This window comes from Hemitrygon akajei, chromosome 13 (genome assembly GCF_048418815.1).
Source record: "Hemitrygon akajei chromosome 13, sHemAka1.3, whole genome shotgun sequence".
NCBI lineage: Eukaryota > Metazoa > Chordata > Chondrichthyes > Myliobatiformes > Dasyatidae > Hemitrygon > Hemitrygon akajei.
Genome location: NC_133136.1, coordinates 108,451,252 through 108,465,674, shown reverse-complemented (window position 1 = coordinate 108,465,674; position 14,423 = coordinate 108,451,252). Strand labels below are relative to the sequence as shown.

Below are 14,423 nucleotides of genomic sequence, written 5' to 3'. Positions count from 1 at the left end.
TGTGGTAAAGGCGGCAAATGAAATGTTGGCATTTATATCTACGGGAATAGAATATAAAAGCACGGAGATAATGCTGAGCCTTTATAAGACACTAGTCAGGCTGCACTTGGAGTATTGTCAACAGTTTTGGGCCCCATATCTCAGAAAGGATGTGTAGTCATTGAAGAGAGTCCAGAGGAGGTTTACAAAAATGGTTAAGAGAATGACGGGGTTAACACACGAGGAGCAGTTGGCAGCCTTGGGCCTATACTCACAGGAATTTAGAAGAATGTATGGGGATCTCATTAAAACCTACTCAATGTTGAAAGGACTGGATAGGGTGGATGTGGAGAGGGTGTTTCCTCTGGTTGGGGTATCCAGAACTAGAGGGCACAGCCTCAAAATTGAGGGGTGATCCTTCAGAACAGAGGCAGGGAGCAATTATTTTAGCCAGAGAGTAGTGAATCTGTGGAATGCTCTGGCACAGACTGCGGTGGAGGCCAAGTCCGGGGGTATAAGGTGGAAGTTGATAGTTTCCTGATCGGTTGGGGCACCAAAGGTTATGGTGAGAAGGCAGGTGTATGGGGTTGAGTGAGATCCAGGATCAGCCAGGATGAAATGGCAGAGCAGACTCAATGCGCTGAATGACCTAATTCTGCTCCTATGTCTTATGGATAAATATATATATATATAAAGCCCCTTTTCACCAGGAGTCTCTAGAGACGCAGCTCATTGGCCCTTCGCTAACAGCTACTGGACTCTGCAGTGCGAAAACCACCTTTCTCAAACTTCGCATGTCTAGTGTTGATATGAGTTAGGTCCCACCAAACCCGGGAGGCCGGGACGTCTCACCCACCTGAGCCCCGATCTACGTGACTACTGTGTAATTGCTGCCTCCATGCAATCACTCATCAGCAAGAAATAACAGATCATAGACTGCATACAATTATAAAGAAAAGAATATGTACAGATTTTAGGTTTATCAAACAGCTAGTAGGAAAAAGAAAAGTAAAAAACGGTCCTATTACAGTGAACCCAGTCCAAATGTGCACGTGAGCTGAAGCTCATCTTGAAGTTGTCTTTAACTCACGTGCTGGACCCACAGTCTGCGTGAAAGCACACACCACTTTCCGAATGTGGCTCAAAATCCATCTCGAACATACAGGCTCCCCCACGGGAGTATTGGTCCCGCCTCCTTGAAGGCATTCATCACACAAACCACCTTGTGTAACAGGGACGGCATCTTCAGCCACCCTCCCTCCTGTCTTCTCCAGCTCCCACCAAAAAGACCTCGACCCACACCAGTGTCCCTCACAAAACCACTCCGCCCAGTGTTTGCTAGAACATTCTTCAAATTCCACCATCCTGATTGGATGACACTACATTCTTAAGCATGAAAATCACAACCCCTTACCTTTAGCTCAAACCCAAACAGGTTGAAAGCAGAACAAACAGCTCTTACAGAACTTCTGAATGAAATATCTACAGCATAGCAGTAAGAACTCTTAACCAGGTCAGTACAAATCAATAAAAGAAACTGGTATTAATGCTTCTAATTTGCTTTGATCTTCTGATGGAATGAATCTCCATATCACATATGAAAAACAAGCAAGCAGTAATCCTCATTCATTGCAAATATTGTGCACGCTTGGGTTTGCACTGGAGCACGCCAGGCAAAATTGATACTGCAGTATCCTGCAAAAAATGTTCCATTCTTTGGTCATTTCTGGTTGGTCTGAAAGCAAGGAACTTGGAACTGATTTAATTAAAGCCACGCCCATCTATCTGTAGATTTTATAGTCTACTTTTACATGCAGTAACTGTCAACACTACAAATCATTGTCTATCTGCCATCTTAATGTGAGTCATTTATTTATTAGAAGTTTTCACCTATTCAGATATAATTGTACACATATTTATTTGTGATTTACATTGTCAGCTTTTCAGCTAATCTCATAACTGAAGCCTACGTTAAAGGATACCTCTCTTCATTTGCTTGCTAGAAAAGTTTTTTCCTAATTTTAATTGTTTCCCCATCGGATTCCCTTTATGATATAATCCAAGGTATGTTGCGTCAGCAACACGTTTTCCCTCGGGAATAACAGTCACAGAGCTTCTCCCCTAAAGTGGAAGCTATAAATTATTTGCAATGAGTTCACACAATTTCACTGCCAGAATCATTTTAAGGTTTTGACAACAATGTACTAAAAGGTACAATCTCAGAACAGCTGTTAAAAAAAGCAATGAAAGCAATATCTTCTGATATAATACCACGCAATCCTGGGAGACAACTCATTAATCAGTTCAGCAGGGTCACTGCTACTAAATGCTAAATTCAATACAATCTATGAAAAATGCCTGCTATCAACCCAAGCTTACTTACCAGCGGTCTACTTTCATCTTCATCCTTATAGTAGTGTAGCTGGTCCCCCTTCAGCACGAACCATCGGGTGTGCCAAGTCTTAACAAAGCCCCCTTGTTTCCTCAGCCATCCACATTTGATGACATTTTGCCTGGATTTCGCAGATTGGGTTCTGTCCAAAGAGCCACCCTGATCATCCATTATTAGACTGATGGATTTTCCTGATTAAAAAGGAAACAACAGCCACTTAGAAGCACATAAGATACACATATCATTTGGAGTAAAGCACAGATCCCCTTTTTAAATAGGTGAACATCCATATATCCTACTGCAGACTTCCTCATAGATTAAACTACTTCCTCACAGGGTGCCCAGAAGCAAGTTAAGCCTAGCATGAAGGTTTACGGAAGGAATTTCTGCCAAGGAAAACAAATGAGCAAAGACCTCTTCAACTGCAGAAGCAATAAAATCTATTTCATGCAACATTATGAAACTGATTTTATAAAACCAACACGAGATTATTTGGCATGCTTTTATATCTTTGAAGTGTTACAGACACTCATGGTAAACGGCTATGCATTAGTTTCTCTACAAACCAGGTTACATCCACACTAGACCGGACAATTTTGAAAACGCCGGTTTCATGTAAAAACGATAGGTGTCCACACTATGCGTTTTAAAAAATATCTCTGTCCACATTGAAACAGATTTCGGCGAATCTCCTCCTCCTGCGCATGTGCAAGACACATCTACTGAAAACAAGCGACATGTTTGGTGTCGAATCTCGCCGTAAAAGTACACGTTTGTGTAGTTACAGACTAGAAAAACTTAAAACGACGGACAGCTGTTGGCTTTCACGCAGGAGAACTTAAAAGTAAAAAAAAACAAATACTGGAGCGTACGGAGGCAACCGACAGGGAATTCACAGACAGATTGACCCGACTGACAACAAACATTGAAAAACTGACTAACTCTGTTGCATTAATAAAGCACCTTGTTAAATGTATAAAACATGTCTGCATCAGTATCATCTTGTATTTCCATGCAATGTTACATTAGGCTGTTACACATCTATTGTCAGAGAAGAACTTGCATAAATAGGTAAACCACCTTCATACGAGCAAGGACAGAAAACAGGGCAAAATGAGTATACTTATTTATTCAGTAAGTTATGGGTCAAAGTATTTGGTGAGTACATTTCTAACTCTTCTGGCGTCAATTTCATTGCCATCTGTTCTGAAATTGTTAGGTTGCGTTCAAGAAAAGAATGAAATAGCGTGCTGCCGTCTGACAGTGTTTTCAGATTTCTCCGGTTACCCCGTCCATACTGATCCGGCCAATCCAGCGTTTTCAAAAATACACACTCTGGAGAGTGTTTCTGAAAAGCTCCAGTTTCGGGCACAAAAACGCCGTTTTAGTGTGGACGAAGGGTAAAAAAGAAGAGAAGAAGCTTCGGTTACGGATTTATCCGGTGTAGTGTGGACGTAGCCTCAGAAAGGCATATTCATCAAGTCGGCCACTTCTTATCTGCATTTCTATGAATATTTAAGTATGTTAAAACAACGTCCAGACCAGAGAAGGTGGAACATGTTCTGTGATCATCTAAATTATCTCACCAGTGACCAAAAAAGTTTGCACAGTAACCCAGTAACATTTGACTAAACTGCGTACTCCAAGCGTGTCTGGACTAATTTTGAATCTGTGTGCTATTTACCACATCTACTACTTTATAAGCAAATTCCACTTGCACAAGTTAAATGAGGAAACCACTTGACTCAAATTACTTTTCTGAATCCACTCAGTTCAATGAAGTACAATTCAAAATCGTTAACAAGACATATACAGTACGTATGCAGTGTAACACATACAAAATGATGGACGATCTCAGTAATCTAGGCAACTTTAGCGGAGGTGAATAAACAGTCAACACTTTGGGCTCAGACCTCTCATCGAATCTCGACGGTTTATTCCGCTTCATGGAAGCTGCCTGACCTGCTGAGCTTCTGCAGCATTTCCTGTGTGTTGCTCAAGATTACCAGCATCAGCAGAATCTCATGTCCATAAGGCAGTGTTGTCTGTCAATTACTTCATCACTTTTTAAATCAACAAAATATAAAATACTTTTGGTAGCCAACCTGTTGGAAATGACCTGACCGAGGACGACCACGGCGATCAAATCTCTGGCACTGAGCCTGGTTCCGTAATGCAGAAGGAAAGAGGAAGATGAGGAATCTGGTAGTCATAGGGGATTCCATAGTGAGGGGAACAGGCAGGAGGTTCTGTCAGCCTGTTACAGATATCCACATGGTGTGTTGCCTCCCAGGTGCCAGGGTACGGGATGTCTCAGTTCGAGTGCAGCGTATTCTTAAGGGAGAGGGTGAACAGCCAGAAGTCTTGGTACACATTGGTCCAATGATATGGGTAGAAAAAGGGAGGAAGTCCTGAAGAGAGAATTCAGGGAGTTGGGTAGGAAGCTGAAAGGCAGAACCTCTAGGGTAGTAACCTCAGGGTTGCTGCCTGTGCCACGTGCTAGTGAGTGCAAGAATAGCATGATCAGGCATATTAATGTGTGGCTCAGAGACTGGTGTGGGGGCAGGGATTCAGATTCCTGGATCGTCGGGGCCTCTTCTAGGGGAGGTATGACCTGTACAAAAAGGACGGGTTACACCTGAACCCAAAGGGGTCCAGTATCCTAGTGGGCACATTTAATATCCTAGCTGTTTAATGGAGGGAGGGTTTAAACTAATTTGGCAGGGGCATGGGAAATGGAATAATAGGGCTGTGCTGCCTTTATGGCAGTTATTTAGTTTATAATATTTTCGCGTAGTAATTTGTTAGCATTTTTTTAGTTAAAGTTAGGATTGTTTAAATCAATTGATTTGTCTGTAATACATCGCGGCTGCGATGACGTCACATCCGGGTTCGCCGCGTCTTGTGGGGAATTACCGGTTTGAGATTCACGCAAGGGTGGGGGTCACTCACATGTGCCACCATAACGCTGACTAGGGTCTCTCTATGCACCAAAGACACAGTGAAAGCAACGCTGTAAGTCATTAGATAAACGGTATTTTGAGTTAAAATGTTAACGCCGATTCTGTTAAAAGTAACGACGGTTGGTAAGGTTTACCTTTTCGTCAGTTAAAGAGTCAGGATAGTTTGTATTGAAGTGTATCTAAAGCAGCCAATGGAGCAGCTAGATTCTGACTGTATGCTGCACTTTAATGTAATGTAGTTATTGTAGTTTTACCTTTGCAAGTATTCACAATGTAAATGTGATATTTAGAAGGAAACAAACATTGTACCAATCTTGTATTGTTTTTCAACAGTTTTCACCATGCGTTAATGTGAAGAGTGAACAGTAAATGGTTAATCTTACTGCGGCCTCATTTGCATTGATTCTGGTTTATCTCGACGTTTACCTCGGCGTTACGTCACACCCGAGTGAGAACGTTACAAGGGCTGAGGAAGGGGAAAACAGAAATAAATCAAAAATAGTGTGCAAGAGATTATAGAAACAGGCAGGAGATGAGGCTTAATCAAGCCAGTGTCGTGAGTTACAGGGCAATAGAGGTGTGGTGCAGTTAAAACAGAAAGCAACTGGACTGAAAGTGTTATATTTGAATGGACGCAGCACAAGGAATAAAATGGACGATCTTGAAATTCAGCCACTGAAACTTGGCTAAAGGATGGCTGCCATTGGGAGCTGAACATCCAAGGATATATGGTGTATCGGAAAGATAGGTTAGTAGGCAGAGGGGTGGTGTGGCCCTGTGTATAAGAAATAATATTAAATCATTGGAAAGAGATGACATAGGATCAGAAGGTGTAGAGTCTCTATGGGTTGAGTTAAGAAATGGCAAGGGTAAAAGGACCCTAATGGCAGTTGTATACAGACCTCCAATCAGCAGCCGGGATGTGGATTACAAATTACAGCAGGAGATAGAAAAGGCGTGTCAGAAGGACAATGTCATGACAATCATTGGGGATTTTAACATGAAAGTGGACTGGAAAAACCAGGCCAGTACTGGACCCAAAGAGAAAGAGTTTGTAGAAAGTCTAAGGGATGGCTTTTTAAAACAGCTTGTTGTTGAGCCACTAGTGGATCGGCTGTGCTGGATCGGGTGTTGTGCAATGATCCGGAGGTGATAAGAGAGCTGAAGGTGAAGGAACCTTTAGGGAACAGTGATCACAATATGATTGAGTTCACATTGAAATTTGAGAGGGAAAAGATAAAATCCAATGTGTCAGTATTTCAGTGGAATAAAGGAAATTACAATGGCATGAGAGGGGAACTGGCCCCAGCTGACTGGAAAGGGACATTTGCAGGAAAGACAGCAGAGCAGCAATGGCTGGAGTTTCTGGAAAAAAATGAGGGAAGTGCAATACAGATATATTCCAAATAAGAAGAAATTTTCAAAGGGAATAAGGACACTACTATGGCTGATAAGTAAAAGCCAAAGTAAAAGCAAAAGAGAGGGTATGCAAGGAAGTCAGAGCTAGTGGGAAGACAGCGGATTGGGGAGCTTTTAAAAGCTTGCAGAAGGAAACTAAGAAGGTAATTAGGAAGGAAAATATGAATTATGAAAGGAAGTTGGCTACTAATATCAAAGAAGATACTAGAAGCTTTTTTATGTATACAAAGGGTAAAAGAGAGTCATGGGTAGATATAGGACCAATACAAAATGACACTGGAGATATTGTAATGAGAGATGAAGAGATGGCAGAGGAACTGAATGCGTATTTTGCATCAATCTTCACAGTGGAAGATGTCAGCAGTTTACTGGACATTCAAGTATGTCAAGGAAGTGAAGTTTGTGCAGTGAAAATTACGACTGAGAAGGTGCTCAGAAAACTTAAAGGTCTGAGGGTGGATAAATCTCCTGGACCTGATGGAATGCACCCTCGGGTTCTGAAGGAAGTAGTTGGAGAGATTGCGGAGGCATTAACGATGATCTTTCAAGAATCGACAGATTCTGGCATTATACCGGATGACTGGAAAATTGCAAATGTTACTCTGCTATTTAAGAAGGGTGGCAGGCAGCAGAAAGGAAACTATAGACCTGTTAGCCTGACATCAGTGGTTGGGAAGTCATTGGAATTGATTGTTAGGGATGAGATTACAGAGTACCTGGAGGCACATGACAAGATAGGCCAAAGCCAGCATGGTTTCCTGAAAGGAAAATCCTGCCTGACAAACCTATTGCAATTGTTTGACGAAATTACAAGTACTTTTTTTTTATGAATTGTTAAGACGAGTTGTAGTTCCTTTTTTATATTAGCTCAATATTATACTGTACACGATTTTGACAGCGTATATTCCTTTTTTTGTTTGTACTTTTATTGAAATATGTATTTGAAATAACTTCTCCCCCAATTTGTATTTATCCTTATTTTTTAAATCAATAAAAAAGATTGAAATGGAAATTACAGGCAGGGTAGACAAAGGAGATGCAGTAGACGTGGTGTACTTGGATTTTCAGAAGGCCTTTGACAAGGTGCTGCACATGAGGCTGCTTAGCAAGATAAGAGCCCATGGAATTACAGGGCATTCACTAGCATAGCTAGAGCACTGGCTGGTCGGCAGAAAACAGGGAGTGGGAATAAAGGGATCTTATTCTGGCTGGCTGCCATTTACCAGTGGATTTCCACAAGGGTCAGTGTTGGCATAGCTGCTTTTTACAATGTATGTCAATGATTTGGACTATGGTATTAAGGAATTTGTGGCTAAATTTGCCAATGATACAAAGATAGGTGTATGAGCAGGTGGTGTTGAGGAAACAGAGAGCCTGCAGAGAGACTTAGATAGTTTAGGGGAACGGGCAAAGAAGTGGCAAATGAAATACAATGTTGGAAAGTTTATGGTCATGCACTTTGGTGGATGAAATAAATGGGCAGACTATTATTTAGGTGCGGAGAGAATTCAAAATGCAGAGATGCAAAGGGACTTGGGAGTCCTAGTGCAAGATACCCTAAAGGTTAACCCCCAGGTTGAGTCAGTTGTGAAGAAGGTGAATGCAATGTTGGCATTCATTTCTAGAGGTATAGAATATGAGAGCAGGGATGTGATGTTGAGGCTCTGTAAGCCACTCGTGAGACCACACTTGGAGTATTGTGTGCAGTTTTGGGCTCCTTACTTTAGAAATGATGAGATGAGCAAGAATCCTGGAAATATGCCGTAGATCATAAAGTGCCTATTTCAACACTGAGTGTTCAGAGCTACAATTTGCTTTGGCAACCAGTGAGGTGCTGTCTTCAAACCTTGTTGGGACAAGACGGCAGGCCAAAGACCGATTGAACTGAGTGGCAGTGGGAAGAAGCATTGAAGCAGTGGCATAGCAGATTGTACTGTTGGATCACAGATCCAGAAACTGGAGTTTGACCACAATCTCCAGTGTTGACTCCACAGTTTTAACTTTCTCCCTGTGGCACAGAGTTTCCCCTGGGAATTCTGGTTTTTGCTCATATCCTACAGATCTGCTAGTTTGCAAAATTAATTGGTGACTTTATATTACATTGGATGAAGGTGGGGAGAAGAATGAGTCAGAGGAGGAGGAATGTGGGAGTAGTGGATGTTAATACTGAGAATGAAAAGAGTACAGCTTAATAAGTAGAGAAAAGGGATCGATGGGGTTGCCGTGAGAGTTGGCACGTGGTTGTAAGGAAATGTTATACTGTTCATCACCCTGCTTAACAGTTAACAGCAACTGACAGTGATGCTATTGGAAACTCAGACTTTGATTTTCAGTTGTACAGGCCTAAGAGAGGTCTGGAAAAGTACTAAATTAAAGCTTCCTTCATTATATTTGCTTTACAAGAACATCAAAACTCCTTCAAATCTCAGATCATCCATCATTTTCTTACTGCATCAGACCAATTTATAGTTAACTTCAAATCAATTGCATTCCTTGCCGACCTTGAAGAAAACATCTAGTGATCCCTACGGTGTGAATTTATACTCCCCTGCTTCTGGTTTCTCTTGAGATCCAATTCAATGGGCCTCATGGTACCCAGCAGCCATGATGTCATCCTAATGGCAGAGCAGTCAATCTCAGAAATATTCCCACTGACAAAATCTCAGAAATCAATAATGGCAATTTTCAATTAACTTTCTTAAATATTGTGTAAACAGACACAGCTACATAAACATTGAAACATGCACACACAATTAAGGTAGAGGCTTAAATATCACAAATATTTTTAAATATTTAAAATCCTTTTTACCTTATGAAATATGTGTGTGAAAGATGATACACATACATGGCCATATTATTTTAAGAGTACTGTTAAAATATTAATTTAAGAGTATTTTAAGAGTACCATATTATTTAAGAGTATGTTAACAATACTTTGTGATTATACATCATTACAAACATACTTAGTCCTTTCAGAAGCTTTTTCAGGTGCACTGTAACAGGACCTGTTTGGAAATAGCCCTAAATTATACTGGTTAAATTAATTCTGCTTGATTGCAGAGGGTAAAGAACAAGCAGCCAGTGGAAATGTGATGAAAAGTTGACCATAACTTTGTATGCCCCAAAATCCCAAAGCTGCTTTCAGAGTTGACAGTGAGTGGTAACAGTTTAACTCGGGTTACTATTACAGAATCCAGCTTGATTCCTACAAGCTTGACTGGACGGAGGGGCAGCTTTAAAATTAATTGATGATTAACAATTAAAGTAGCACCTCCTTGAAATTGAGTAATACCATCAATGCCACATTAACCCAATTGAGATCTCTCACCTGTCAAAGCAGGAGCTACAGAAAAACTTGATTCACCACCATTCTCTTGATTGAGTAACGTAAAATCAAACGTGTGCTGGTTCCAAAGTTAAAGGAGCTTCATCTGAGTGCTATTGATGTGAAATGTTAGAAATTGCACTGTACCTGCATAAAGTGGATCTAGAGCAGGCCAAAGGAATAGGGGGACAACTTGCTCTCTGTGGATGTTGAAGGATGTCCATTTCACAAAGATCTACCCCACACAAGTGTCCTTTATGAGAATAGGTTGAGTGAACTCGGCCTTTTCTCCTTGGAGCGACAGGGGATGAGAGGTGACCTGACAGAGGTGTATAAGATGATGAGAAGCATTGATCGTGTGGATAGCCAGAGGTTTTGTCCCAGGGCTGAAATGGCTAAGACGAGGAGGCATAGTTTTAATGTGCTTGGAAGTAGGCACAGAGGGGATGTCAGGGGTAAGTTATATACACAGAGAGTGTTGAGTGCATGGAACAGTGGAGGCAGATACAATAGAGTGTTTTAAGAGACTCTTAGATAGATACATGGAGCTTAGAAATATAGAGGGCTATGTGGTCGGGAAATTCTAGACAGTTTCTAGAGTAGGTTACATGGTTGGCACAACATTGTGGGCCAAAGGGCCTGTAATGTGCTGTCGATGTCTATGTTCTAATGTATTCAGTAAAGGAATTCCTCTTGTGAAGCCACACAGAAATAAAGGACTTGTCCTTACACTCTTCCTCTTTGGAGCACACCAATCCTCCTCCTCCCTTTAACCTACCAGTGTACCTATGGCAGTCACACGAGTTTCTCAAATTTGACAATTTCCCATGAATAGCTCACTGCAAGCCCATTAACAACGACCGTGTTTCAACTGCCATTAAATCCTCTGTACACATTAGTACAATGACTGTATTTCACCCCATTTACACTCCTTATACAAGTTTGAGAAGATTAGATGAAACATTTTGTAAGGTTCAAGCACTCCTTTAAACACCAATGAGTTGCTTTCATTATCAAAATAATTATTTGTACATGAAATAACCATTGAACCATTTTTTTCCTGAAATGTTAACTATTCTGAAATAAACAGAATGAAAAATAATTGCCTCTGACTTTATATTTATCTTAACTGGCAGCTCTAAACAGAGAGGTACATTTCACAAGGCTGGTCTGCATTTTCCCTCATTTCCATTCCTGTTGACTTTTGCTCAGGGTTAATTTACAGCCTAGTGTGATGCACTGACAACATTAGGTGAATGCATTCAGTCAGCCGCTTTGACACTGAGTGGGCCTCTGTTTCCCACAATATTACAGGTGAATAATTAGTTTGTAAGGTTCATTATTGTTCTTTATCTGATATTGCACAGAATTATTTTTACATTAAGAAAAATCTCTTGAATGTAACACATGCTGTTACTTAAAAGCTAAATCGGCAAATATAAAATATCACAGCTCACCACATCTCCAGGGATCAATAAATAAAGATACACTACCTGAAATTGCTTAACCTTCGTTACAATGAATTTGAAATTATCCTGTTCCGCTTACATTGTGATGGAATTAAAAGATCTGAACTCTGATGGTTTACATATTTAAACATGTTACATAACATATTTCCATGGCTTTGCAAAACACAAGGAAAAGGACAATTGAAGATCAAGACCTCAGACCTATCTCAAAACTCTTGCTCTGGTGTGTAGCATTGATTCCTACTCACTGCTATGCTTCTGAGACCTACCTACAGCGGGCATCTCAGGACTCTAGGAAAATAGCACCTCTGCAAGATCCTTCAAATTGACTGGAAGGATAAGCAAAGAAATGAGAGCATCATCCTCAAGGCCAACATCCCAGAACTGAGGCTTAAGGGCTGGCCAATTTGCTCACATGCCCAGCACAAGACTTCTACAACTGGCACTCAATTCCAAAAACTCGTCGGGGAGAAGAATGACAGGAAGACAGCGGATGTGCTCAAAATTGCCTTTAAGAAATTCTATAATCGCATGTAGGGAGTTGTCAGGCATATAATCACTCTAAGTAGTGATGATGCCTTAATGATGGCATTAAGATTCTTGAATCAAAGCTTCAAGAACACACAACAGCATTGCGTGAGTGCAAGTACCCACCTGCCTATCCACCCATCAGCCTTCTCTCACCCATCTATGGTTCTAGTCTGCAGTTCACACATTGATCTCATCAGTCATGTCAGAACCATTAAAACCAGAGTGGAAGTAAGTCATCCTAAATCCTGAGTGATTGCCAAAGGGGAAACTGTGAAGTTCTAAAGCCTTGTCTTTGAGGGTATAGGAAGTCTGACTAGGCAGCAGAGGCCTCCATAGTGCTGTGAAGGAAAATTTCTGATGTGGCGGTAGGATTATTGGTTTCAGCTGGCCCAATGGTAAAGCTCCTTTTCTCCAACTATTCCTCCTCAATCAAGTCACTACAAATCATCACAAGTAGGCATTCACCTCCATATCCATATCTGAAGAAATCATAGCCCATTGCAACTCAGCCTTCAGTACTTTCAGCGTCCACTTCCCACCATTTGGCACTAGGTACCAAATACCGGTTCATAAATTACTGAGTTAAGTATTGTATGTAATTAGTTTTGCTACAACAAGTGTATGGGACATTGGAAAAAATGTTGAATTTCCCCATGGGGATGAATAAAGTATCTATCTATCTATCTATCTAAATTATCCCGACATACTGCATTGGTCTCCTATTTGCAGATGGTGATAGAAAAAGTGACATTAAGTGTTTCTTTCTTCTTGGAATCAATGGATGATGGAAGTATGAAATTATAAAAAGCTGGAAACAGGTCAAAGTCAAAGCACATTTTATTATCAAAGAATGTATAAATTAAACGACCTTAAGATTTGTTTGCAAGGTTGTATACTGTGCAAAGTATACACAGTATACTTTGTACTGTCCAGGGGTGTCAAACTCATTTTAGGTCACGGGCCGGATTGAGCAAAATGCAGCTTCATGCAGGCCAGATCAGTCGGACGCGTGCGAACGCAGCTTTCGTTGCCTCCATTTTTTCAGCCTGCTCTCATGTGTCTCAGTCTCTGCTATAACTACAAAGTGTTTCACTTTACAAATTCCATTTCTTATGAAGAAGACTGCCGAATAAACACTAAAAACCCTGAAAACCTGGTACCTGAATAAACTCAGCATTAGCCATATCATACGCCATAGGCGCTTCGATTACTGGGGACTGCTTTAATAGTAATTAGATATTATCTCGCGGGCCAAAGATAATTCCACCGCGGGCCGGATTTGGCCCGCGGGCCTTGAGTTTGACATATATGCTGTACACCTTTCGAGTACTGTGTTCAGTTCTGATCTCTTCATTATGGGAAGGATGTGGCGACGTTAGCGAATGTGCAGAGATTTACCAGGATGTTGCCTGGATTAGGAAGCACCTCTTATGAGGATAGTTTGTGCAAGCTAAGGCTTCTCTTTGGAGGGGAGGAGGAGGTTGAGAGATGACTTGATAGCGGTGTACAAGATGATAAAAGACATTAATCGAGTGGACAGACAGACTTTTTCCCAGGGCAGAAATGGCTACTACAAGGGGGCATATCTTTAAGGTGTCTTGAGGACAATATAGAACAGATGTCAGAGCTGCAGGCTTTTTTTTAAAGAAACACAAAGAACGATGGGTGTGTAGAACATGGTTCCAGGGTGGTGATGGAGGCAGATTCTTTAGGGACATTTAAGAGACTCTTATATAGGAACATAGATGAAAGAAAAGAGGAGGGCTACATGGGAGGATAGGGTTAGATTGATCTTGGAGTGGGTTAAAAGGTCAGCCTAATATCGTGGGCCTGTACCATGCTTTTATGTTTTATGTTGTATTTTATACCTCAAGAAATTAATCAGTTTTTTAACTATTAGGGCCAATCACTTAACATTCCTTGCAGTTCTCCTGCACCAAAGCTTACGCCTGGAAAGTTGCACTGCAGAGCCCCGTAATGTCACTGGTTACAATAGTCTGAAAGAGGAACACTGCTATATTTATGACTGATCTGGGGTGATGGCATCTGAGGACAGGATAATGAAATTGCAGTCATTCTCTGCTGATACAGAGGGGGCTTCTTCACCAGAGCTCTTCCATTTCTGATGAAGCATCTTTAACCTGAAATATCAGCTCTGTTTCTCTCCTTGCTGATACTGCAAGACCTCCTGAGTACTTCTCGTATTTCCAGCTTGAGAAGAATCCTATGATATATAGGTATATGGAGGAATTTAAGGTGGGGGGGGGTATATGGGAGGCAGGGGTTAAGGGTCGGCACAACATTGTGGGCCGAAGGGCCTGTACTGTGCTGTACTATTCTATGCT

General features: G+C 41.2%; 1 protein-coding gene across 2 annotated transcripts in view; it reads right to left on the bottom strand.

The window, feature by feature from the left end:
• The window catches only part of arhgap24 (Rho GTPase activating protein 24), a 465,634-nt gene that overhangs the window by 364,965 nt on the left and 86,246 nt on the right, over positions 1-14,423 (bottom strand). For both annotated transcript variants that reach the window (XM_073065242.1, XM_073065241.1), the window contains exon 2: positions 2,363-2,562. In XM_073065242.1, the coding sequence (XP_072921343.1) occupies positions 2,363-2,542 (180 nt within the window). In that variant the 5' untranslated portion in view covers positions 2,543-2,562. The remainder of the gene's footprint in view (positions 1-2,362; positions 2,563-14,423) is intronic.